Here is a 25048-nt window from a genome sequence, read left to right on the forward strand (position 1 = left end):
CGCGATCTCAGCTCACCGCAACCTCCGCCTCCTGGGTTCAGGCAATTCTCCTGCGTCAGCCTCCTGAGTAGCTGGGATTACAGGCACACGCCACCATGCCCAGCTAATTTTTTGTATTTTTAGTAGAGACGGGGTTTCACATCTTGACCAGGATGGTCTCGATCTCTCGACTTCGTGATCCACCCGCCTCGGCCTCCCAAAGTGCTGGGATTACAGGCTTGAGCCACCGCGCCCGGCCTTTGTTTGGAAGTTGGTTTGAATTTCCCACTGCCAGCATGTAAATGTAGAAGGGATTTTTTTTAGGATAGTAGTTTAGACCATCATTCTTGAATCATTGAGACCTTGGTAATGTTTCCTATATTGGATTACTGAAGTCTTCTCTGTTTTTACACTCAATATGCAAATTACAGGAAGTTTCTTATAGTACTATAATTTTCTTCCACCTATAACACAAATTTATGTCTCAGTAATAACCAGGATTAATCTCCCAAACAGAAGTAATTCTCCTTTTCGGCCTACTTTTTTTTTTTTTTTTTCCAGTGAAATGTGACCAGAATACCCAGATGGCATTCTAAACTTCTGGTTCAGGGTATTAATTGTTATGGGTACTTCCCATACTTGAAGAGTACTTCTATATTCATATTTCTTGATGAGTACTTCCAAAGATATTAAGATTTCTCAACTGTTAGAATCCAAAGTTACAGAGACAAGAAGTAGAAAATTTTCAAATGGGTAGCTTATGGTATTATAGTTCATTAATTCTAACATACATACTTTTTTCTCATATTTTAGTATATTTGAAATTAGGATGTTTCCTAAAATGATGACATCAGTCAGGCAATTCTTGTAATGTGCTTGTTATTGTCTATGTATGCACAAACATGAAAATGAGTATCAACAGGTTGGAAGAAGAAAATATAGGAAATAGTAGTAGAGTGCTTCAAGAAATACCGTGTCAACAAATATTTTTGATATCATAAAGAATAATAATTGTGTAAAAACACAATATTATATAATTTTTTGACTGACAATAGTAACTGTGAGTCAAAAAATGATCTGGAAGAGTCAGATTATGAATATGAAGGCATTTTAGGAATTTCTTAAAATTTCAAATGTTCTGTTCATTTTATATGTATACAAGAGTGATATAAAAAGTTATGTCTAAATAAATCAAAAATAGTTCTCTTAATAGAGAAAAAAATTATAAGTGACAGAGTAATACCTCATAGTTTAATTGCTGTACTCTTTTTCTTTTTTTTCTTAGTGGTACGTGATATAATGATGATTTTTATAATTGATAGTCATAGATTCAATGAAATAGGGTAGTGATAGCTACCACTTCCACCTCTACCTTCTGGTTCCCAGATATGTTTTTTATGATTGAAGAAACACTATGTAATGGTCCCTGAGAAGTTTCTTTTGTATGTGAGCTATAAGATTTCTTTCAAGTCTTGATCTTAGGTAATTTTTGAAGTAACAATATTCACTGATAATTTATCTTTAATGTGCTAGACTTCAGGAGTTTTAGTGTATCTTTGTTATTGTTACTATTTTGTGTCAATTGGCAAGAGACTTAAATGTCTTTTCTAACATGTTCATATTCTCTTCATGAATTACATTATGAAACAAAGTGTGTATTTCTTATTTTTATTTGAAATTTTTCCTTTTTTTATAATGTAGTGTATTTGTATGTTATACAAAATAACTTGAATTCACTTTTCCATATAGGGATATTTTAATTGATTTTATGTCTCATCTTTGTAATTTGTTTTATATTTCATTATGTTTCTCCTAAATTTATCTTGTTTTCTTAATATATAAATTTAAAGATGAAAAAGTAGGTACTCCTCGTATTTATGTATTACACACACATATTCACATACATATATATGTATACATTCAAATCACGAAGACTGTCATTTTTTACTTTTTAGTTGAAAAATCCCCAAACTTCTTTCCAATCGTAGCTAAAACTAACTGCACATTACCATCTTAACTTTCCCTTATCCAGATCTCTAAAATGCCTGCTACCACTCCATTAGCACCTGACATAATGGAAAGTGTGAAGGGGAAGTTGGATAGAAAAGAGACAGCAATCTCAACCAATTGCAATTAAAATGTCTTACTTTTGCAAGTCTTACAAAAGCATATGTCCTTGTGAACACAAGCTAGAATCTCTCCCAGGATATTCGAAAGGCCTGCACTTGAGAGGTCCTGAAATTTTTTCACAGTAAACCTGCTGTGGCCCTCAGATTTCAGTTCCGTTTGTGATAGAAGGACTCTCCTCTGGCTGGCCACTTATGATTCCCTTGCCCGCACTCTCTTTTGTGGGGTCCATAGGACATAAATGTATTTTCTCTGCTCTTCCAGGTTGAGCTCCCTCTCAACACAACTCTTTTCACCCTGCCACTGTGCAGAGGTGGCTTTATCTACCATTTAGTACCTTTACATTTTGTACATTTGGTGAGTTCTGCAAAACAGCTTCTAACTCTTATAAACTCTAAGTGATCCGGGTACATGTCAAGTCTCTGAGTGGTTCCCTTGAAGCACCTCAATTGATTTGAGGTAAGGGTGAAACACCTTCTTTCCTAAATGTGTTGCGTATCTCATAACTCCTCCAAAATAATTCTCTCCAGAACTCTTCAACCTCTCCCTTTGATGTAAATTGGCTAATGTTGGCAGATCTGGCTTTAAAATCTCGTTTTTGTAGGTGGTTTTGTTTTTCATTCAGAAAGGTTGGTCACGTGATAGAAAAATAAAAATAACCATGCTGATACAAATTGGTGTTTTAGCTGTCTGCTTAATTGCTTTCGGCCTTCAGTTTTCTCCAACATCTTATACTCAATTGAGCAAACGTTTCTTAATTTGAGGGTTTATGTGTTCTAAGTCCTGTGATAGGTACCAGGAATGCAGAAATAAACAGATCCATTGTAAGCAGTCAAATGTAATAGAATAATAATATGGCTGATCTGCCATATATTAAGTCATAGTGTCTAAACTCCATTAAACAAACCCAATATAAGAACAACTCTTTTCTTAGAAGTTATATGAGATTTTATTAAACATTCTACCTTGCTGTTATGTAGTAATTATGATTAAATATAATATAATGTAACATTTATTTGTATTTTTCCATTAAATTTTTTAGTGAATTAAAATGATATTTTGCAATTGTATGGGGGAACTTTGGAGGACTTAATTTTTTCATGGGGTTGTATAAGATTTATGAGAGAGGAAAAATGGGTATTAGTTTCTGATATGTCAGTATATGTGAGAGTTTTATAGTTTGATTTGTAAATATCAAATTTGTAAATATCATAAAATAATGTTATTGCATGGTTCTAATATATTACACTTTTATTTCTATAAGAACTTAAAATTGTGTTTATCTTATATTGCCAAAATTTAAGGTAATGATAATAAAAGATTTTTCTGGTATGTGAAGCCTAAATGGCCCCATTCTGCCACCTTCTGGCTGACTCCATTGCTTATAATACTGTGAGGTAAGTGCCATCTGTTGTGTCATGGTTGGCAGCACAGCATACTTTTAGGGGCCTGAGTGATTTCAAACGGGGTCAGTTAAAGCTATAATGTAGTTCTAGTGCCTCAGACTCACATTTATTTCATCATTCTAAAATGTGTTAGAATTTATTGGAGTAGGATACCGCATAGTGATGTGTGAGATTGTTTCTCCCAGAGTATGGAGTTGTAGTTTCTTTTGACTTTTCTTTAATACTAAAGTTTCTTCAGATATTACTTGATATTAAAATGATATCAACTTTGTTAGCTATTTATCAGAATCACCATAAGAAAGTTATTTGGGGCCGGGCGTGGTGGCTCAAGCCTGTAATCCCAGCACTTTGGGAGGCCGAGGCGGGTGGATCACGAGGTCGAGAGATCGAGACCATCCTGGTCAAGATGTGAAACCCCGTCTCTACTAAAAATACAAAAAAACTAGCTGGGCGTGGTGGCGCGTGCCTGTAATCCCAGCTACTTAGGAGGCTGAGGCAGGAGAATTGCCTGAGCCCAGGAGGCGGAGGTTGCGGTGAGCCGAGATCGTGCCATTGCACTCCAGCCTGGGTAACAAGAGCGGAACTCCGTCTCAAAAAAAAAAAAAACAACAACAACAAAAAAAAAAAAAAGAAAAAGAAAGTTATTTGGAGAGTGATATAGAAATTAAAGTTACTGACATCAGCACCAATTTCTCATAAAGAAACTAAAGTTGAGTTCAGTAATCACTTATCAGAGTTCTAAAATAAAAGGAGAAATCATATGTACAACAACAAAGCACTAACAAAACCTTAGTAATTTAAACCTCTACTTTTGTGACACCTCTATATATTGCCATTTATTGAAAAATAATTTGGGAAGGCTTAAAACTTTTGGAAATGCAATTCACTTAAAATTGGTTTGATAAATTTCTTAAAAAGGGATAGAGAAAATAAAGTAGAACACTTTATAATAGAATGTGTTTGTTACCTTTTGCAACACACCTAACCTCTTTGTCCCTCTGGAAAATGGGATAATAATAACCAATATGAAGGTAGATTGTTGAGAGGAATAAATGCTTTATTTGCTTCATGTAAAACACTTAGAGCAATATCTGACATATGGTAAGTTAGCATTGTTATAGTTAGTCTTACAACATTTAGAATATATTGCATAGTCTAATATAAGAGGATTCCAAAGTATTCTAGACTGTAAGCTTTGTATTTTCTTAACAGTTTTACCCTCAGTAGTATTAAATTAAAAGAGAAATTGAAGCCTAGAAATGCATAGCTCCCTAAATTAGTGTAGAAATATGTATGATATACTGGGGCCTAATAAAGGGCCTCTATTTCTGTTTGTGACTCATTGTTGAGATACCTAAAGCTATCTCATAGAAGAGCTATAGTATCTTGAAGAATTTAATGAATTCAAAAACATTTATTGAAGGCATCCTGTGTCATCACCATTGTGTTAGATTCTGGTAAGAAATGATATGAAAAGCTCGCAAAAAAGAGTTAGACGTATAAACAGGTAATTACTACAATGTGATTAGTACAACAATGTGGATGGATGTTAATATAATATAGAAACTAGAAGAGACGAACTAACATTGAACTACATTTTGATTAACAAGGTGGAAAATGCTAGGAGAAAGTCATCTTACATAAATAGAACTTCTGTGCATGAATTTTGACTACTAGTTTACCTGAAGTTTCTGACATTTTGTATTAGTAGCACTTTACAGCTTTTCATATCCAGAGTGCTTTTTCACATGTTACCTGAAGAATTAGGTTTTCAGGTTATTTGAATGGTGAAAATTGGGCTTCTATTATAGTAATTATGGGTGAAGGTGAAATGTGTATTTTTTAAAACTGGAAATGTACAATGTTTCTATGTGAGCCTGTAGCCCCCTACCTTCACCTCCTCATGCTGTGGAGTCAGGGCAACTACACTAGCAGTCAAATAAATGTCTGACATCTGAAATTTGCCCTTATCAATGCTCTTGAGGGTTCTCATGTGAGTGAAAAGAGGGACTGTCCCACACCCTGTAACATTTCTGTGGTGGTAGTTATCGTTGAGGGGAGAAGTTTCATCTTCATATTTCAGGTGTTTAGAAAGCCCACCTGTGGATATTTAGATATGGGACTAGCTGACCATAGTCTTGGCTGGGGTGTTAGTAGATCAGTGAAATTTTCTCATCGCTCTAAGTGTTAAAGGGAGACAGTGCCCGCACCAACCATGACTAGGAGTTTCACATGTCCATATTTCATATATTTTAGTACTCTGGAAATAGAATCCCACTTTCCTCTTCCCTATCACCTTTACTTTAACTCCTTTTAGTTTACTTTACTCTTTTCAGCTATCTTTTTCAAATCTCCATTTGGATGTCTAGTAAGCATCTCAAATTTAATATGTCCAGTAGAATCTTTTATTACAACAGCCCTCCAGCCCCTTCCTTCTAAAACAGGATAGTTCCCTTGACCCCTTCACAGGACTCTCAAAGGGATTGACTCATTTACTAAGCCTACAGCTCTCAACCCCTCACATGCAAATGAGTGGATGCAGGGACTGGGACAAGTGCTTCTGGGTGTCAGCAGGAGTAGAATTCTGTACAGTCCTGTGGCAGCTTCTAGGGGTGGGGTACCTCTGACCTCTGGAGTCCTAGAGGGCATGTGTTACAGTGTGCTCACTTAGCTTTTCCATCCACAGACAACCCTAGTGTTTAACAGATCAGTGGAGGGTCAGGGTGACAGCCTTTTGCACCCACCCTCTTGGTACCCAAGTTCTTGTCTGGCATCCAGGAAGAATGAGGTCATGCAAATGAATTGAAGGGTGGTGAATGTGGAGGATTTTATTGAGTGTTGGATGTAGCTCTCAGTGGGATGGGAAGGTGGAAAGGGAATGGAATGGGAAGGTGGTCTTCTCCTGGATTTCAGCCATCCCCTGCCAAACTCTTCTTTGAAGGCCCGCCATCAAGCTCTTCCTCTGAAGTCAAGCTGCTTCTCTCTAATGTCCAGCTGCTACTTCTCTTCTCTCCTTCTCTGCTGCTCTGCTGCTGTGCTGGTGGGGAATTGTTCATTTGGATCTAAAGCATTCAGTCCAAATACCCACCACTTTCATGCTCAAATATTATAATAGAATAGTTTTTTAAAATCTCACTTGAACAGTTTGGTTGTTTGCATGCTTCCAGTGTTTAGACTTTAAAAAAATATATTGAAATGTACTTTGATTTTATTTAATTTAAATAAATAATAGTCACTAAATAGTTATTATCTCCTCAATAAGTTGTATATCCTCGATAAGCCCTGAGTCAAATGTATAGCTTGATGAAATCACTAGTTAGAATAAATAATAATTCACAGTAGCTCCTAAAAATACTTGTGAGAAATTTAAAATAGCCTCACTTTTCTAAAAAATGTAGAAAATGAGTTGAATTTTTTTCACTGTAGGCATAAAATAATAAGGACTAACACAGTTCTCCCTGTAGCTATTTCAGGAACTATGCTTCTGTAAAATTATGTGTGTTCCTATTGCCCAGTTTTGCCCATGTGATTTTCTGTGATGATGGAAATGTTTGATGTTGACACTGTCTAAAAGATAACCATTTAGCTACATGTGGCTGTTTGAGCACTTGAAATCACGGCTCATGTGACTGAGGAACTGAATTTTTAATTTTATTTAATTTTAATTTGCATAATCATGTATCACTAGTGACTATAATATTGGACAGTGTACTCTAGACTCAAACATGTGAATAAAAGCAATTTGAATTTCTGGAAGAAAAATTAGATAATACTTTTCAATATAGAGCATATGTTTTGAGCAATTGAATATTCTCACATTGGAATTGTGAGATTAAATAAATTCCATTTCCCTTTTTATGTTGAATAGTAAGATAATTTTTGTATATTATATTAACTTATTGCTTAATATTCAGCACAATTATAAACATTTTTATTTTACTATACTTTGAGATTTATGTTACTATTAAAATTTTAGGTGAGTCCAAGATTAATAATATGGAGTGTGATTGTGAAAATTTGCTTATATATTTGAAAATATATCAGTTTTCCAAGTGTGAATCAATTTCATATTGATAATGGAATCATACTTGTTAGTAGAAATCATGAAATTTTGTATAAAAATTACACTTTTTAAAAGAAATGTATGCATGTAACTTTTTGTCTCATAAAGGATGTGACAAAAGTGATACATCTTTACTGTGGATTTACTTAGAGAAATATATGTTACTTTTATGCTAAGATTAAGTTGAACCATGTTGAAAGTCAAACTTTATCTTTTAAATTTTTAATTTCTAAATCTATTATTAAATTATTAAAATCACAAGTGATAAGATTAGTTTCTAGTTCCAATTAAGATGGAGTAAGTAAGTGCACATCACTTTATTCCTCCCACTGATTACGCCTAAAAAAAGATTCTGAACATAATACATAAAGTAGCTGTGGAAAGACTTTGAAAAGTAAATATAGCAGGCAGATTGGAAAGGGAACTCAAAACTTGAAAAGAGACAAATACAGTAGTGAATTTCCTGCTTTAAAAAATTCCCTCCTACATCCTCCAGCTTAGACTCAAGGCAATGTGAATTCCAGAACTGTACCATGGATTCAGATAGCAAATACACCAAGAGAAACCCTCTCTTTTTCTAATGAGAGAGCCTGTAAGGAATCCCCTGTGACAAGGGAAAAAAAAAATGAATGAAATTTCATTTGTTTATTTGTTTTCTGGTCCTGCTTTGAGACAAGACATACTCCTAAAACTGCATTCCTGTGTCAGTGACAATAGCAACAATGACCAAACAAGTACCTAAAACTATGAGAAAGAATGGAGATGACACAGAAAAGAGTCAGTGAATTAGAATAGAAGATCAGAAGAAATTGTTTGTTGTAAACAACAGGAAAACATTTGTTTAAAAAAGGGAAAAGAGACTTAAGATTCTGTGGGACAATATAAAAATGTCTAACATACAGGTCTTTGAAATCACAGTAGGAGAGGGAAGAGATTGCTGCAGAAATGTTTTAAAAATTGAATATGTAATGGCTGGAAACTTCTCAAATTTGGCAACTGAGATAAATTTACAGATTGAAGAAGCTCAGCGAATGTCAAGAAAAACCACATCAAAAGATATAACCAAATTACTGGAAACGAAAGAGATAATTCATCAACAGCAATGCTGCTTTAAAAGAAATGCTAGACCAGTCACAGTGACTGACACCTGTAATCCCAGCACTTTGGGAGGCTGAGGCATGTCGATCACACTGTCAGGATATCGAGACCATCCTGGCCAACATGATGAAACCCTGTCTCTATTAAAAATCCAAAAATTAGCTCGGCATGGTGACGTGTGCCTGTAGTCCAAACTCCTCAGGAGGCTGAGGCAGGAGAAAGGCTTGAAACCGGGAGGCGGAGCTTGCAGTGAGCCGAGATCGAGATCGCGCCATTGCACTCCAGCCTGGGTGACAGAGTGAGATTGTCTAAAAAAAAAAAAAAAAAGGAGAAATACTTGGAAAGGAAATTATTTAAACAGAAAAGAAATGATACCAGAGAGAAACTTGGCAATTCATGAAGAAAAGCAACAAAAATGATAAATATCTGAATAAATAGAATAGATTATTTTTTTCTCCTCTTACTTTTATTAAGACATATATAATGGCAGAAATAAAAAGTTACAGTATCTGTTGTGGTTTCCAATGTATGTAGATAGGAAACAACTAACAATATAAAGGAGAATAATTTAAAGAGAACCAAATCTCACACCTATAATCCCAGCACTTTGGGAGGCTGAGGCGGGTGGATCACCTGAGGTCGGGAGTTCAAGAACAGCCTGGTCAACATGGTGAAACCCCATCTCTACTAAAAATACAAAATTAATCAGGCATGGTGTTGCATGCATGTAATCCCAGCTACTCAGGAAGCTGAGGCAGGAGAATTGCTTCAACCCAGGAGGCGGAGGTGGTGGTGAGCCGAGATTGTGCCATTGTACTCCAGCCTGGGCAACAAGAGCAAAACTCTGTCAAAAAAAAACAAAAACAAAAACAAACAGTGAGAGAGAACCAAATGTCTCTAAGGTTTATAAATTTCCCTTGAGGTGATAAATTTTAATTCTGGCTGGCAGTGGTTGCTCACGCCTGTAATCCCAGCACTTTGGGAGGCTGAGGCAGGTGGATTACCTGAGGTCGGAAGTTTAAGACCAGCCTGACCAACATGGAGAAACCCTGTGTCTACTAAAAATATAAAATTAGCCTGGCATGGTGGCGCATGCCAGCAATCCCAGCTGTTAAGAAGGCTGAGGCAGGAGAATAGCTTGAACCCAGGAGGCAGAGGTTGAGATGAGATGAGATCATGCCATTGCACTCCAGCTTGGGCAACAAGAGTGAAACTCCGTGTCAATTAAAAAAAAAAAAAAAACTTTGTAGACTTTGAAAAATGAAGTACATATATTGCAATCTCAAGAACAACATCAAAAACAGGGAAAGAAAGCAACTATGGAGATGTTCAAGTAATTCAAAAGAAGGCAGATAAGGAGAAACAGGAATGAAAACCAGAGAGAAGAGACTCCATTTTTAGCACTGACATGTAAAGAACCTAGAGTTCTTACAACTCTAGTGTTCTTACAAGCTAAGAAACTGAGAATCAGTGGTGTTTTTTTGTTTTTTTGTTTTTTGTTTGACCTGTCGGAGAACTGAGATTGCAGAGCAACCGCTAGCCTGAAGTCTGGAGAGGGAGAGAAAAGCAAATCCAGAGACTCACAGCAGCAATCTGCTTACCTAGAGCCAAAACTACTGGAGCCATAAATTGGTAGGAACATTTAAATGATAGTTTCGACAAATTGCTGGAGGCTGAGTGTGGACTAACATGGGAGTGTGACACCTCTGGGAGCAGCATTCTTAGGGAGGCCCCTACACTTTTCATGGATTTTTCTTCCAGGTACTTTATCAGGTACTTCATCTTCTCATGAAGATCCTGGGAAAGGTCCCTTGTAGTTCTAGCAGAGGGAAAGAGGATAATCATTATGAAATATACCCAGAGTATTCTCCAACAAAGATCTACTCTGTAGGGGAAAATACACTATTAGACCTCTATCCTGGTTTGGGCAGGGCATTTTCCCACTTCAGCTCCCTCTAGCCTTCCTGTCTCAGTTTAAGTGGGGGAAAGCTATACCAGTGGAGAAATGCCCATGAAGGTCATAGCTCAGAGAAAATAGGCAAAGTTAAAAATGAAGGTTTAATCCTAAAATTGTAGAATGTTTTTCATTCCCCATATCTTACTACCACACCAACAGAGCTCTGCTATAATAACCATGCATTTCAGCTGCAAGAGCTGCAAGGATGGATTTTTTTCTGAGGAGAAGTACTAAGACAAGGTCAAAGTCAATGGAGGAGACAAACATAACGTTACTAGAGGAACTTACTTGAAGTTTCTGTTATCTATAGCAAACATTAAATACCTCCTGGCCAGATTGACAAATCAACACCATAAGTTTACCTCTACTCATTACTCAATGCAATATGGTGAACTTTGAACAAAAAAAATTGGAAGACACACCTAATGGCAAGAAAAAAGAGTCTGTAGAGATAACGCAAGAATCAGAACCAGACTCAGATATTACAAATATGTGAATTATCAGCTAAGAAATATAAAATAACCATGATTAATATGTTAAGGAACCTAATGGAAAAAGTAGACATCATGTAAGAGCACATGAGATACATAAAGCAGAGAGAAACAGAAAAGATCAAAAGGAAATGCTAGGCATAAAAAAAGCATTATAATAGAAATGAAGAATGCCATTGATAGGCTTATCAATAGAATGGGCACTGCTGAGGAAAGAATCAGTGAGGCTGAAGATAGGTCAATAAGAACTCCATAAACTGAAATAAAAGAGAAAAAATAATGAGAAAACAAAAACAGAGCACCCAAGAACTGTGGGACATTTTTAAAAAGATATGTAACTTATCTATCATTGGAATACCAGAAGAAGAAGGAAGAAAAAAGAAGAAATATGTGAAGTAATAATGGCCAAGAATGTTACAAAATCAGTGACAGACTTTAATTAAAAATGCAGATCCAGGAACCTCAGAAAATACCAAGCAGAATGAATGCTAAAGTAACTGAACCATACACTTTATATTCAAACTGCAGAAAACCAAAAACTAAGAGAAAATCTTAGAAGAAACAAGAGCATGGAGGGGAAAATAAAAATTTACCTATGGAAGAACAGAAGAATAATTATGGCAGACTTCTCATCACCATGCAATCAAGAGCGTGGAGTAAAATATTTTAAAAATTGAAAGAAAAATGTATATCCAGCCAGGTGTGGTGGCTCATGCTTGTAATCCCAGAATTTTGGGAGGCTGAGGCAGGTGGATCACCTGAGGTCCGGAGTTTGAGACCAGTCTGACCAACATGGAGAAACCCTGTCTCTACTAAAAATACAAAAATTAGCCGGGTGTGGTGGCACATGCCTGTAATCCCAGCTACTTGGGAGGCTGAGGCAAGAGAAGCACTTGAACCCAGTAGGTGGAGGTTGCAGTGAGCCGAGACCGCACCATTGCATATCAGCCTGGGCAACAAAAGTGAATCTCTGTCTCAAAAAAAAAAAAAAAAAAAAAAAAAAAAAAAAATCCGCTGACCAAGAATTGTAGATCTGTGAAATTAACCTTCAAAACTTAAGGACAAATAAAATAAATACTTTCTCAAATAAAAACTAAGGTTATTCATTGCCAACAGACCTGAAACTCAGATCTACTTAAATAAAGGAAAATAATACAAGGAAAAAACATGAAAGTAAAATAAGGATCTTTTATTTTTCTTATCCCTCATTGATCTGAAAGAAACTGTTTAAAATAACAATAGTAACATCGTACTGGGTGATAATGAATCAGGAAGTTTTCCCTGATCCCTTCGTGGTGGTAGGGGGCAGTGGGAACTAGAGTGTCGGTGCTGGAGCTAGTTGGCTCCTTTGGCCAGCTTCACATAGCTTCACTTGGCTTCCCTGGGTTTCACTGACTCAGATCTGCTGCACTCTTCCCCTTGTGGGAGGAGAAGCACAGCCGAGCCAGTGCAGGAGCCAGGACGAGTGCTTCTGCACACCAGCAGGATTCAGACTCCATGCAGGCCATGGTAGCACCTAGTGTGGGAGTACTTGCGACCCCCCAAACCCCCATAATGAGTGTTACAGTCAGTGCTCTTTTAGCTTTGCAGTTCATGGATGGCTTAAGCGTTTAACAGTTCAGTGGAATCTCTTTGTCTTTTCACAAGGGCAGAGGGTCAATGTGATAGCCTTTTGTATTCTGAGCTCTTGTCCTATGTCCAGGAAATATCAGGTTACACGAATGAATTGAAGGATAGTAAACACAGGGGATTTTATTGCTGATGGAAGTGCCTCTCAGTGGGAAGGGGAGCTGGGAAGGAGATTGAGTGGGAAAGTATTCTTCCCTTGAAGTCTGGCCTGGCCAGACTCTTTTCCGAAGTCCTGCTGTCAAGCCATCTCTCTGAGTCAAGCTGCTTCTCTCCAACGTTCAGCTGCTGTTTCTCCTCTCCATGTTCGGCTGCTTCTCCTCTGCCAGCTGGGTCAGGGGTTTTTACGGGTACAGGATTTGGAGCATGGCAGGCCGTGGGTGGTTTTGGAAAACGCAACATTCAAGCGAGGGAATAACTGGAATGTATGTTCTCACTTTGAGCCATGCTTCCAGGTTTGAGGATGGGGCTTTCGCCGGGTCTCCGCCCTTTTCTGCCTAGAATTTTTCTGTCTCCTTTCCTTATCAGTAATACCATATGGACAAGGGATGAATGACCGCAGTGTTACAAGAGATAGGAGAAAGTATTTGGGAATACTCTGTTACAAAGTACCTGTACTACAAAGAAAACAGTAGAGTGTTCTTTGAAGGTGGACTTAGATTAGTTAAAAATGAATACTGCAAACTGTGGGACAACCACTAAAATAAATTCTAAAAAGAAATATAAGTGAAATGTTATGAGAGGAGATTAAGTAGAAACATATAAAATGTTCACTTAAAACCAGAGGAGAAAGAAAAATAGGAGGGGGAAGAAATAAATGCAACAGTTAGAAACAGTTACAAACATGGTGGATATTAATATAACTATGTCAGTAGTCACTTTAAATGTGAATAGTATAAACACATCAATTAAAAGGTAGTTCAGAGTGGATAAAAAACAAAACTCTTTTTAGAAAAGCAATACTTCCTCCCATCTCTTATGACATGGCAGTTATTCATTTTTCTTGTCCATGTTGATGTTATCACTTAGTATGTTGTTACTATTGTTACTTTAAACAGTTTCTTTTAGATCAGTGGAGAATAAGAAAAATAAAAGATATTTATTTTACCTTCATTTTTTCTTTTATGGTTTTTTTAAGGCACGCTATGCATTGTAAGAAACCCGCCTTAAATATAAAGAATAGGCAAGGTAAAAAAGGAGAGAGGTGGAGAAAAATATACCCTATAATCACTAACCAAAAGGAAGCTGAAGTAGCCACAAAAATTTCAGAGAAAGCAAACTTCAGAGCAATAAACATCAGGGATTTAAAAAGTTCCAGGGATCATTACATATGAATCTGGCAATCAGTTCTCCAAAAAGACTTATCAATCCTAAATATATGAACTTAACAACAAAGTATCAAAATACATGAAGCAAAAGCTGACAGAAATGATAGGAAAAACAGTCAATTCCACTTTTATAGTTGAAGACTTCAACACTCCTCTTTCAATAATTGATATAGATTAAGCAGGCAGAAAATCAGTGTAAGTATGTAATTGACCTGAACAGCACTGTCAGTTTGATGTAATTAGCATTCATTAAATGCTGCATTTAACAACAGCAAAATATACATTTTTTCTTTAGCTTGTAGGAGCATTTACCAAGATAGACCACATTCTGGGCCATAAACCACATTTAACACATCTCTTAAGACCGTAATCATGCAAAGTATGTTCTTAGATCACAGTGGAATTAAACTAGAAAGCAGTAACAGGAAGAAAGCTGGAAATTAGTTAAAGAACGTATTTCTAAATACCACTGGGGTCAAAGAAACCTCCAGAGAAATTTTAAAATGTTTTAAGCTAAATGATAAAGTATAATTTATCGAATTTTTAAAAATTTAGTAAAAGCAGGGCTTAGAAGGAAATTTATAGCCTTAAATGCATATCCTCAAAGAGAAGAAAGATCTAAAATCAGTAACAAAAATTTCCACCTTGGAAAACTAAAGAAGAGCAATTTAAGCCCAATGCATGCAAAAGAAAAGAAATAATAAAAATTAGAGCAGAAATCATTGAAATGGAAAACAAGAAAATCAACAAAACTAAAAGTTTGTTATTAAAAAAAAGTCAATAACATTGATAAAATTCTAGCCAGGATGAGGAAGAATAAAAGAAGATAGAAATTACCAGTATCAGAAATGAAAGATGGACTTCACTGAAACATCCATGGGCAGTAAGAAGATAATAAAGGAATATTATGAAAAACTTTATGCCCAAAAGTTTGACAAATGAAATGGACCAATTCCTACAAACTATCAAAACTTACACATGTGTAAATGAATCTGAATACTTCTATAGCTTTCAAAAATTGAGTCAATTATTTAAAAATTATAATTAATAGTTTCCAATAAAAGAAAGCATCAGGACCAGATGAATTTACTGGTGAAATACACCAAATAAAAGTTAATACTAAGATAACAAACAACCCAATTAAAAAGTAGGCAAAAAATCTGACCAGCCATCTTATTAAAGATATAGATGTCAGGTAAGCATATGAAAAGATATTTAATATTATTTGTCATTAGGAAATTACAAATTTAAAACAATGAGATACCACTGTACACTTACTAGAATGGCTGAAACCTCCATCTCTCTCTCTCTCTCTCTCTCTCTCTCTCTATCTCTTTCTCTCTCTCTCTCTCTGACTGCCAATTGGTGACAAAGATACAGAGCAACATAAACTCTTTTTCATTGCTGGTGATAATGAAAATGACACAACCACTTTGGAAGACAGTTTGGCAATTTCTTGAAAAATTACATATAGTCTTACCACACAACCCAGCAGTCATACTTGTAGGTATTTAACCAATTTAAAAACAATATCTGCACAAAAACCTGCACATGAAAACTGTACATTATAGCTTCATTCATAATTGCTAAAAACTGGGAGCAACCAAAATGTCCTTCAGTAGGTAAATGGATAAACTGTGATATATTCATTGATATGGCTAGGCTTTGCATCACCTTCCAAATCTCATCTGGCATTGTAATCCCCATATGTCAGGGGAGAGAACAGCTGGAGGTAAATGAACCACTTTTTCACCCTTATTTGGAAAATAACAGCATTAAAAAAAAAAATGTTTACTGCTTGTGTAATCAGTGTCCTGCAGTACAAGGAACTCTAACCTAGGAGTTTAAAGACCTAGGTGACTTTGCAAGTCACTTAATGTTTATAAGTTTATTTTTTGCATCTTAAAACAAGGATAATAATACCTGTGCTGCTTACTTTAATTGTAAGGATCTTATTTGCCTTACAATAATATCAAAATGGTTTTACAGAGCAAATCACTTTATATGTTGTAAAATGCTTGGTAAGTATGTCATCACTATTATTAAATAGAAGAAACCATTATTTTGTAGTATTTTATGGCAATTAAAGCTGGTTCAACTCTGAAAATTTCTATAATTTTAAAAATTAATGCAAAATGAATAAGGAATAAAATCAACCTCATGAAGTTGATTACACTCTAGTTTTAAAATCTTATTTAACTACAAGATAAGCCATTCTGGCAAATTCTAGGTGCATGGCAGGACATTTAGTGCAAGTTAAAGTTATGGAAACACCATTAGGAAGAATAAAAAGCAATATACTTCTTAAAATTAATTTCACTTAGGAAGAAATTCATAGTTTTAGTTAAAACTGCAGTTGTTTCTTTCTAGCAGTAGATGCCAGTAGAGTTCTTCTTCTTTTTATTTATTTTTTTAAATCAAGAATCAAATATCCTAAGCACTTTCATAGCAATAGCTTCCTGGTCACATTACCATATGTAGAAACATTGCTCTAAAGCAGGCGTCCCCAAACTATGGCCCGGGGGCCACATGCGGCCCCCTGAGGCCATTTATCCAGCCCCCCCGCTGCATTTCAGGAAGGGGCACCTCTTTCATTGGTGGTCAGTGAGAGGAGCACAGTATGTGGCGGCCCTCCAACGGTCTGAGGGACAGTGAACTGGCCCCCTGTGTAAAAAGTTTGGGGATGCCTGCTCTAAAGATTAAATATTCTATTTTTCTGGAAGGACTTGATTACAAATTGAAACAATTTTATTTTTTTAAGCTGTGCAGATTTAAAATACAGTGTTTTCAGGATGAACTCATCTAGTGAAGTTTACTCTTTTTGCTATAGTAATTTTGTTTTAAAGGTTATGCATTGTTTTAATCAGTGTTCTAGTTAGGAATCTGCAGTTTCTGTACTTGAGCAACATTGAATATGTATTAAAAATCTGGCTAGACATGTTAAAAATGAATATGGTCGAGCTGAAATGTTCGGATTAGTTTGTGTATTTGGCAATGGAATACCATGAGTGTAATATTTTGGGGAGGTTAATATGTCGGAGAAGTGAATGATTAAAGGGGATGATTGGAAGCAGAGAAAACAGTAAGTTATTTTAAGAAATCTGCATTGGCACTGAATAAAAATGTAATTCAAAGATGAATAAAATTTAATAACAATATAGAGAAAAAAAGGAGAAGTTTGATATCAGTTCTATTGCTGTTGTCTCTATATGTGAGCAAATTGGTGCTTGTTGGATTATCTATAAATATGGTCCTATCATGAATAGAATTCAAACATTTTCAAGCATTTGATGATTCTACTTTAGACCTTTAAATAGTTAAAAATGAGACGATACTTCTTTCAACATGTTTATTGAGTATGTCATACATGCATTTCATTTGTGAATTCAAGTAACTCACAATTTAGGGTCATATAAATTCATAAACAATACCTTTTAACATAATATTATAAGATCACTGAAAACAAAGGAGCAAAGTTTATCTTCCTAGTAAGTGGATACTTCACTGAAGAGGTGACATTTGAACTGAGCCTTGAAGATGATTAGAATTTCCTTCATTAGAGCAAGTCAAGGGAATTCAGTAATTTTATCCACTTCCCTTACAGTGTCAGTCTATGCTCTGTAGATGTTTATTGAAGACTACAGACATTTTAATCAGTGTCTGTTTTGTATAAGGCACTACCAGATGTTAAGAAACAAGTTATCGTTATGCACAAATAACATTTATACATAAAGCTACAAATTTAAGAAGTTTATCTTATAGATACTATTGCATTTCTGTTTAGATTGATATAAATTTTATTACACAAAACAAGTATATAGAAATGAGCTGTTACCGTGGCAAAATTCATTGGCGCTTTGTTACTAAATTGTTATGCACATATAATATTTATACATAAATCTGCAAATTTAATTTATCTTTTAGACGCTGTTACATATTTGTTTAGATTGATACAAATTTTATTACACAAAACAAAATACACAAATGAGCTGTTAAATGGTAAAATTCATTAGTCAGTGTTTTCTTATTGACTTTGTACGTAGTCCTAATTTGGTAACATTATTGTTCCTATTTATTGTACTTATCATTATTGTTTCTATTTTTCATGTTTGTCAAACAGTTGGCAGTAAATCTGAACTAAGATTTTTTTAGATAGATTGTTTTAGATAGATCTTTTTTTTTCTTTCCTTTCCTTCCCTTCCTTTTTATTTCCCTCCCCTCCCCTCTGCCTCCAAAGAAAACCACGCAAATTTCTTACCCTTTAGTGTCAAAAAACAAGTACTCAAAATTTTTGTTAAATGCCACCAGTTACCAGTTACTTTCATTCCTGAAAATCAACAAGGCAAATTTTATTTACTTTTAATCCAAAGAGATGTTTTGGCCAGTTGCAGTGCCTCACGCTTATAATCACAGCACTTTGGGAGACCAAGGTGGGCATATCGTTTGAGGCCAGGAATTTAAGACAACTCTTGGCCTGGACAACATGGCGAAACCCCATCTGTACTGAAAATAAAAAAATTGGCTGGGCGTGGTGGCGCGTGCCTTGTAATCCCAGCTTCTCGGGTGACAGGGGCGAGGGCAAAACCCCATCTCTACTAAAAATACAAAAATTACCCAGGCGTGGTGGTACGAGCCTGTAATTGCAGCTACTCAGTGGCTAAGGGACAAGAATTACTTGAACCCAGGAAGTGGAGGTTGCAGTGAGAGGATATTACACCACTGTGCAATCTGTCTGGGCAACAGAGCAAAACTCTGCTGGTGTTGTTAAAAAGAGAGAGAGAGAGAGTGAGAGAGAGAAAGAGAGAGAGAGAGATGTTTCTAAGTGAGATCACTAAATCAGGGATTTAGGTAAGTAGTAGTCTTCAGTGGTAAGATTTTAAAATAAGCATGTCTCAGCCAACTAGAAAGAACATTTTTTCTCTCAATTGAAATTTCTTGGTATGGTGAATTTTATGTAATTTAAATCTTGTATTTTTTTTTTCAAATTTTAGACTTTTAAAATATACTCCTGGTAGTAGACATATATCAGCAGATTATAAGTTTGATAAGCAATACTGACATACTGTCTGTAGTTCTGTACGTGTTAGACCTAAATCAATGAATTAGAAACTTTCCATTTTTTAAAGTGCTATTTCAGATTGTTTTAGTTATATGTTTTATAAATTTGTTTTGTAAGAGTTTTGTCATACCCATTTCATACTAGTTTTTTTGATGAAAAGTTAGCTGCTTATAGGGATTCATAAAATCTGTATATTAGTTGATTTCCTAGAAAAAAATACAGCCTGTCTTTAGCATGTCGTATTTGGAGGACAGCTTGGCCTTCAGTTGTTTGCATAGACTTGTCATACATGTTTAACTAGTTTTCTTTTATTTAAATGTTCAGCCCACTATACATATATATATAAAGTTTTATATTTAATGCTGTCATTGACCTGTATATTAATATTAAAACACCCAAACACAAAGCCTTTTAGGCAGATATTGCAAGTTTTTAAAATCCTTATCTCTAGCTGAGATGAAAAGTGTTTTGCTAAGAAAAGCTCAGTAATGTGCTGTTTTATATTAACAGGAAACAGAACAGCAGTAGTGGTTTGAATACCCTGCAAACAGGAAGTTTGAGACATGCATAGCTCTTAGCTTCTGTGTAAGAAGTTGTGAGCTCTTTCTGGAAATATTTGCAGTTACCTTAAGTAAAGTGTAAATGCACATGAATGGCAGCTTATAGAGAACCACCTTGTAACCAGTATACAGGTACAACTACAGCTCTTCAGAAATTGGAAGGTTTTGCTAGCCGGTTATTTCATAGACACTCCAAAGGTACTGCACATGATCAGAAAACAGCTCTGGAAAATGACAGCCTTCATTTCTCTGAACATACTGCCTTATGGGACAGATCAAGTAAGTTTTATTTTTTAAATGCTACATTATAACTAGCAGCTAAAATGGTAATTGGAGTTTTACAATCCAGCATAAAGAACCCACTTTTGTTTGTCGTTTTCTAATTTTCACAAGGACATTTTACAAGATAAAGTTAAAAGAATTCCACAAAAACTTGATTGTAAGTTGAACTGAATCATGCAGCTTTCATCATTGTATGGTTTTATTTTTGACAATTTAAGTTCAATATCAGTGACAAAGTTTTCTACAAAATTCTTACATCATTTCTAATGTATTGTTTTTTGTTGTTGTTTTTACATAAAAGCGAAATACTTACGTTTTAGAAACAATCATCTGTTTACTTCTTAAAATGTCTTGTATTTATAAGCTTTAAACTTTGAAAGGGCAACAAGACTCTTGAATTTATAATTAGATTTCTATTGTGTTTGCCATGTTTTTATTTTTAAATGCATGTGTGAAAGTTATTTCAGTTTTACAAACAGGAATTTAAAAAATAAAACCATAATTATTCTATCTAAATTCTTACATTTATAACATTACAGATATCAAAACTTTTTATTTCATGTTTTTTATACATATGACTCAAAAGCAGGAAAAAATTGATTATGCATGAATTACATTCCTTCCAGGCACATTAAAATGTTTGGACTTACTACTTTGCTTAACTGGTACTATGGAACCATTTTTGGTGCCATACACTCTAAAAGATAAGTTGCACATATAAACAATACTAGTGCCGCCATTCTGCATCTCACCTTGGACCCTCCTTAAGGTATTTTTGTCACTCCAATTAGAGGAACAACAGAATTACCCTTGAAACTTTTGCCCTCTTTGGTGTGTTTGTTTGATCATCAGATAGCACTAGGGTTTGATCTTTCTATTTATGTATTCAATAGCAGTTAAGGAAGAAAACTCAGTTTAACAACCACAGCAAAATCAAGAATGGCTTACAAAAGTTCTAGGTTTATACAGCACCTTAACAGTGTTATAGAAGCTTATTTGAATTAATTTTTTACTGAATCAGAAATTTTTTTTACATTTTTTCAAACTATTTTAGGGAGATTGAGGAAGAACATATGTTTGTGCACTTTTTTACACTTAAAGGGTTTTGAGTTAAAGTAGTCTTTACTGTATAGCAAGTTGATGGATTAGGAATTAATATGAATTCATATTAATTAGGAATTAATATGAATGATTAGGATGATGAATTATATATATACATATATATATATAATCTTCAAGTTAATATGACATATTATTAAACTTTACCATGTAACAATAGCTTATTAATTGTTATCTTTGCCCTATTCTTTTAAATTGCAGTCTCCTAAATCCTTTTGGAAATTATTTATGCATTTCAAGTATCTTTTAATTTAAAGTTAAATGAAGAATAAAGACAGAATTGAATTAATTTCTGTTTCATTAATACCTGCTCCTCGTATAGTGGGTGTTTAGTAAAAATGTCTCAAATAAATTAATGTTAGGGGTTTTTAATAATTAAAAGTTACGTTTGAACTAGACTTTCACCACTTTTTAAATGTATGGGACCTGTGATGCTTTCTAAAACACATTTTAAAATCTAGTAATGGAAAATAGTATGAGCCATGGTTTCTCTTGGAAAAACGGACTGATAAAATGCTATTTTTCATTTTTTTTTATCGTGAAGTCAAAACAAATAGAATCATTGTACACAAAAAATTAGGAGCAAACCATGTAGCCCTGCAAACAATATATATGATGTAAGAAATACTTAAAGATTAACTGAATGTTCATTGAAGTATTACTTTACTTGACTCTCCTTTTTGTATCCCCAAATACCATAGTAGAGATAATAATTTTATATCTAAGGATGAGTATGGTAACATGAAGTTCTAATTATGAAATGTATTGATATAGAGGAGAAAACAGTGATAGAGCTGAAATAGAGGAATCCTATCATTTCAAAATTCCGAGGTTTATTTTTGTGGTGAAAACATAATTTTTATTCATTTGGCAAATTAGTTATAGAAGGAGCTCTGACTGTGCAAAGTTTCATATGAACCACATTCTTCAAAGCTTCCTAAAGCAGTTTACTTGTATGACTCGTTTGACAAGAAAGGGGAATGTAATGTCTCCTGATGATAAACACTGAATATGTTTGTTCCTAAAGTGTTTTTTAAAAATGAAATCAATTAAGCATAGAAACTATACCAAGTTACAAAAAAATTAAGTTCATAAACTGTTGTATAAAAATTGATTACCAATTTAGGAGATACGAAATGCAACAAGCTTTAATCCAAGTTTCTTTCTTGTCCAGTGACATTATATATAGGAAGAAACAGAACGAAGACCACATAGTGGTCTCCAGGTGTTTTATCTTTTACTGTTAAACTTACAGAAATTTTTACGTTTGATAAAATAAATATGTAACAGCTAATTGCATGCACATATAAATACATGAAGTTCATAGAAAAGCATGGAGGAATTTTGCTTTTTGTTCCAACTCAGAATGAATGAGAGTATTGACATTCATTAAGTTCTCTTTCTAGCAAATTTATTATGGTTATCTTTTTAATCTTTGTTTGATCATAAATGTGTAAAGTTATATAATGCTGATGTAATGAATGTCTAACTGCAGTATTTTAAGAAGCAAATAGGTCAATGCCCTCAAATACTTTTTCTTTCTCCTTTCCCATGAATTGACAGGCCGTTTTTCTTGTAAATACAAATCCGTATTAGCAAATCTTAGATTTAAATATGATATTAAACAAATGAGCAATTTTGATTAGGGATATCCTCACACAAAATTATAAAGTGGTTACAATTGACCACTTTAGTCAGTTCTACCTTCGCAAATTTTATGCAGTCTCTCAGTTTACCTCCTATTTGTTAGCCTATTGAATCTATATCATTTTAACTTCTCAGCTAAAAGACTTTCTACATTGTCTTTTCAACAGCGTTTCCCACTTGCAACTATTGCATAAGCTTCTTTTTAGTAGTCACTTTCTACTTAATTTCTACTCATTTGGTAAAACTATTTTGAGTATTTAAGCGAGGTTCTAGGAAATATAAGATCTAGTTTTTATCCTCAAAAAGAGTAGGAAGAGGCCGGGTGCGGTGGCTCAAGCCTGTAATCCCAGCACTTTGGGAGGCCGAGGTGGGTGGATCACAAGGTCGAGAGATCGAGACCAACCTGGTCAACATGGTGAAACCCCGTCTCTACTAAAAATACAAAAAATTAGCTGGGCATGGTGGTGCGTGCCTATAATCCCAGCTACTGAGGAGGCTGAGGCAGGAGAATTGCCTGAACCCAGGAGGTGGAGGTTGCGGTGAGCCGAGATCACGCCATTGCACTCCAGCCTGGGTAACAAGAGCGAAACTCCGTCTCAAAAAAAAAAAAAAAAAAAAAAAGAGTAGGAAGAGCAAACATAATAATCAAGGCGTAATGAAATAGTTGCTTTAGATGTCTAAGTAGCTTACTGTGGAGGCTAAGTGTAAGAAAAATTATTGCTAAAGAGAAAATGGGGACCTTCAAAAACATTAACAAATAAATAAAATTTTGAGATCCAGTTAAGAAGGTTATTTTCAGAAAATAACATACACAAATATGTGAAAATGTAAGCATTTAGAAATTACTTAAAAGATTTAGTAAGATATTGTCTGGAAAACTAGTTTCTGGATTTAATTAAAAGCTTTCTGTTAGATATCCAGAATTTTGTACTATGCTATATTAGTGGGGAGCCAATGCAGTTTTTTAAAGTGGAAAATAATATAATGAAACCTTTGTTAAAAGAGCCTAAAGATTTTAACTAGCATAATACAGAATAAGTTAACTTGCTTACTTTACTACATGGAAATGTATATAGCTACTGTACATTTTCTGTTTTTGCTGGGCATTTAATTAGAAGTAATGCTTTTGACATGGCATGGCAATGAATAGTCAGATAATAGATTCCTCTTATACAGTGCTTATTCAAGATGCTGCTTCTGTCTGGAATTCTTCACTTCCACCAGTGATGAGATTTGCCCATAATTTAGGTATCCTCTTAGTTATCATCTCTGTAATAAAACCACCAATGCATCCTATTTATCTATCCTTCATCCTTATTAGAATCTATGCTCTTCCTTATGTTCTTATATCATCTTATACTTACCTTTTAATGTGGTTTATTCATAGTATTTAAAATGTATTACTGTAAATCCATATGAATCTCTCATATTTGATTTTGAACTCCTTGAAGGCAAATAACTTGTCAGTTTATTTCAGTATTATTACCATAATTTTCAATAAATCTTGAGTTATTTGTTAAATTAACAGTAAATATTGCTGCAGTATTACGCAAGTGATCTTCTAATTTCTTTTATTGTGATCTTTGCAATTTATTTTAAAAGCCTATGACCATTAACTAAAAGCAGTCAAATACTGACCTGGCTCTAGTAAATGCCAATTTTTAGTGTTACCTATGCATTTTTATCATGATTTTTAACAAAAATTTTAGTAATTGGCAGACTTTTAGTAAAACTAAAGTAGTTGGGATATTAAATGATGTTGAAATCAGGAAATGATTCATGGGCCGTTTAGCAATGCAAATACTATATCAAATGTACAAACATAACCAGAAGCTTTTACTTGCTTGTACTTTGCAAAAATAGCCATGTGACAGAGTTAGAAGAGAGCTTGCTCCTCCAATGTGGTCCCTGTCCAGCATCATTAGCATCTCCTGGGAACTTGTTAGGATGAAGAATCCCAGACCCCACCTAGACCTACTTAGTCAGAATCTACATTTTAAGAAGATTTCCCAGCTGATTTATATGCACACTAAGGTGTGAGAAGCACTTTTTGTCTAGTAACATTTTAATATGATTTCTAAATGTGTGTCTTCACTGGAGAAAATTTTGAAACTACAAGGGAAAAAGAAAAAAGTAAAAAAAACCTCACAATTCTGTCAAAAGGTAATGACTGTTACCATTTTTGTATATATACTCTATTTTGTGTATAGACATACAAATTTCTACCAGATCTTTTTTTATTTTATTTTTATTTTTTAAGACAGTCTTGCTCTGTCACCCAGGCTAGAGTGCAGTGGTGGGATCTC

The 25048-nt window shown here is 34.7% G+C and overlaps 1 protein-coding gene across 4 annotated transcripts in view; it reads left to right on the forward strand.

The window, feature by feature from the left end:
• Nucleotides 1-25048, forward strand: part of PRKACB (protein kinase cAMP-activated catalytic subunit beta) — a 136977-nt gene that overhangs the window by 28381 nt on the left and 83548 nt on the right. Inside the window, exon 1 of one of the 4 annotated variants that reach the window (XM_003921368.4) lies at nucleotides 19556-19973. The exons of the other annotated variants lie outside the window; for them this stretch is intronic. Within the exon in view, the coding sequence (XP_003921417.1) occupies nucleotides 19787-19973 (187 nt within the window). The 5' untranslated portion in view covers nucleotides 19556-19786. Of the gene's footprint in view, nucleotides 1-19555; nucleotides 19974-25048 lie in introns of those variants that run through there. 4 annotated transcript variants of the gene reach the window in all.

The sequence above is a fragment of the Saimiri boliviensis genome, chromosome 11 (assembly GCF_048565385.1).
Source record: "Saimiri boliviensis isolate mSaiBol1 chromosome 11, mSaiBol1.pri, whole genome shotgun sequence".
Taxonomy (NCBI): Eukaryota; Metazoa; Chordata; class Mammalia; order Primates; family Cebidae; genus Saimiri; species Saimiri boliviensis.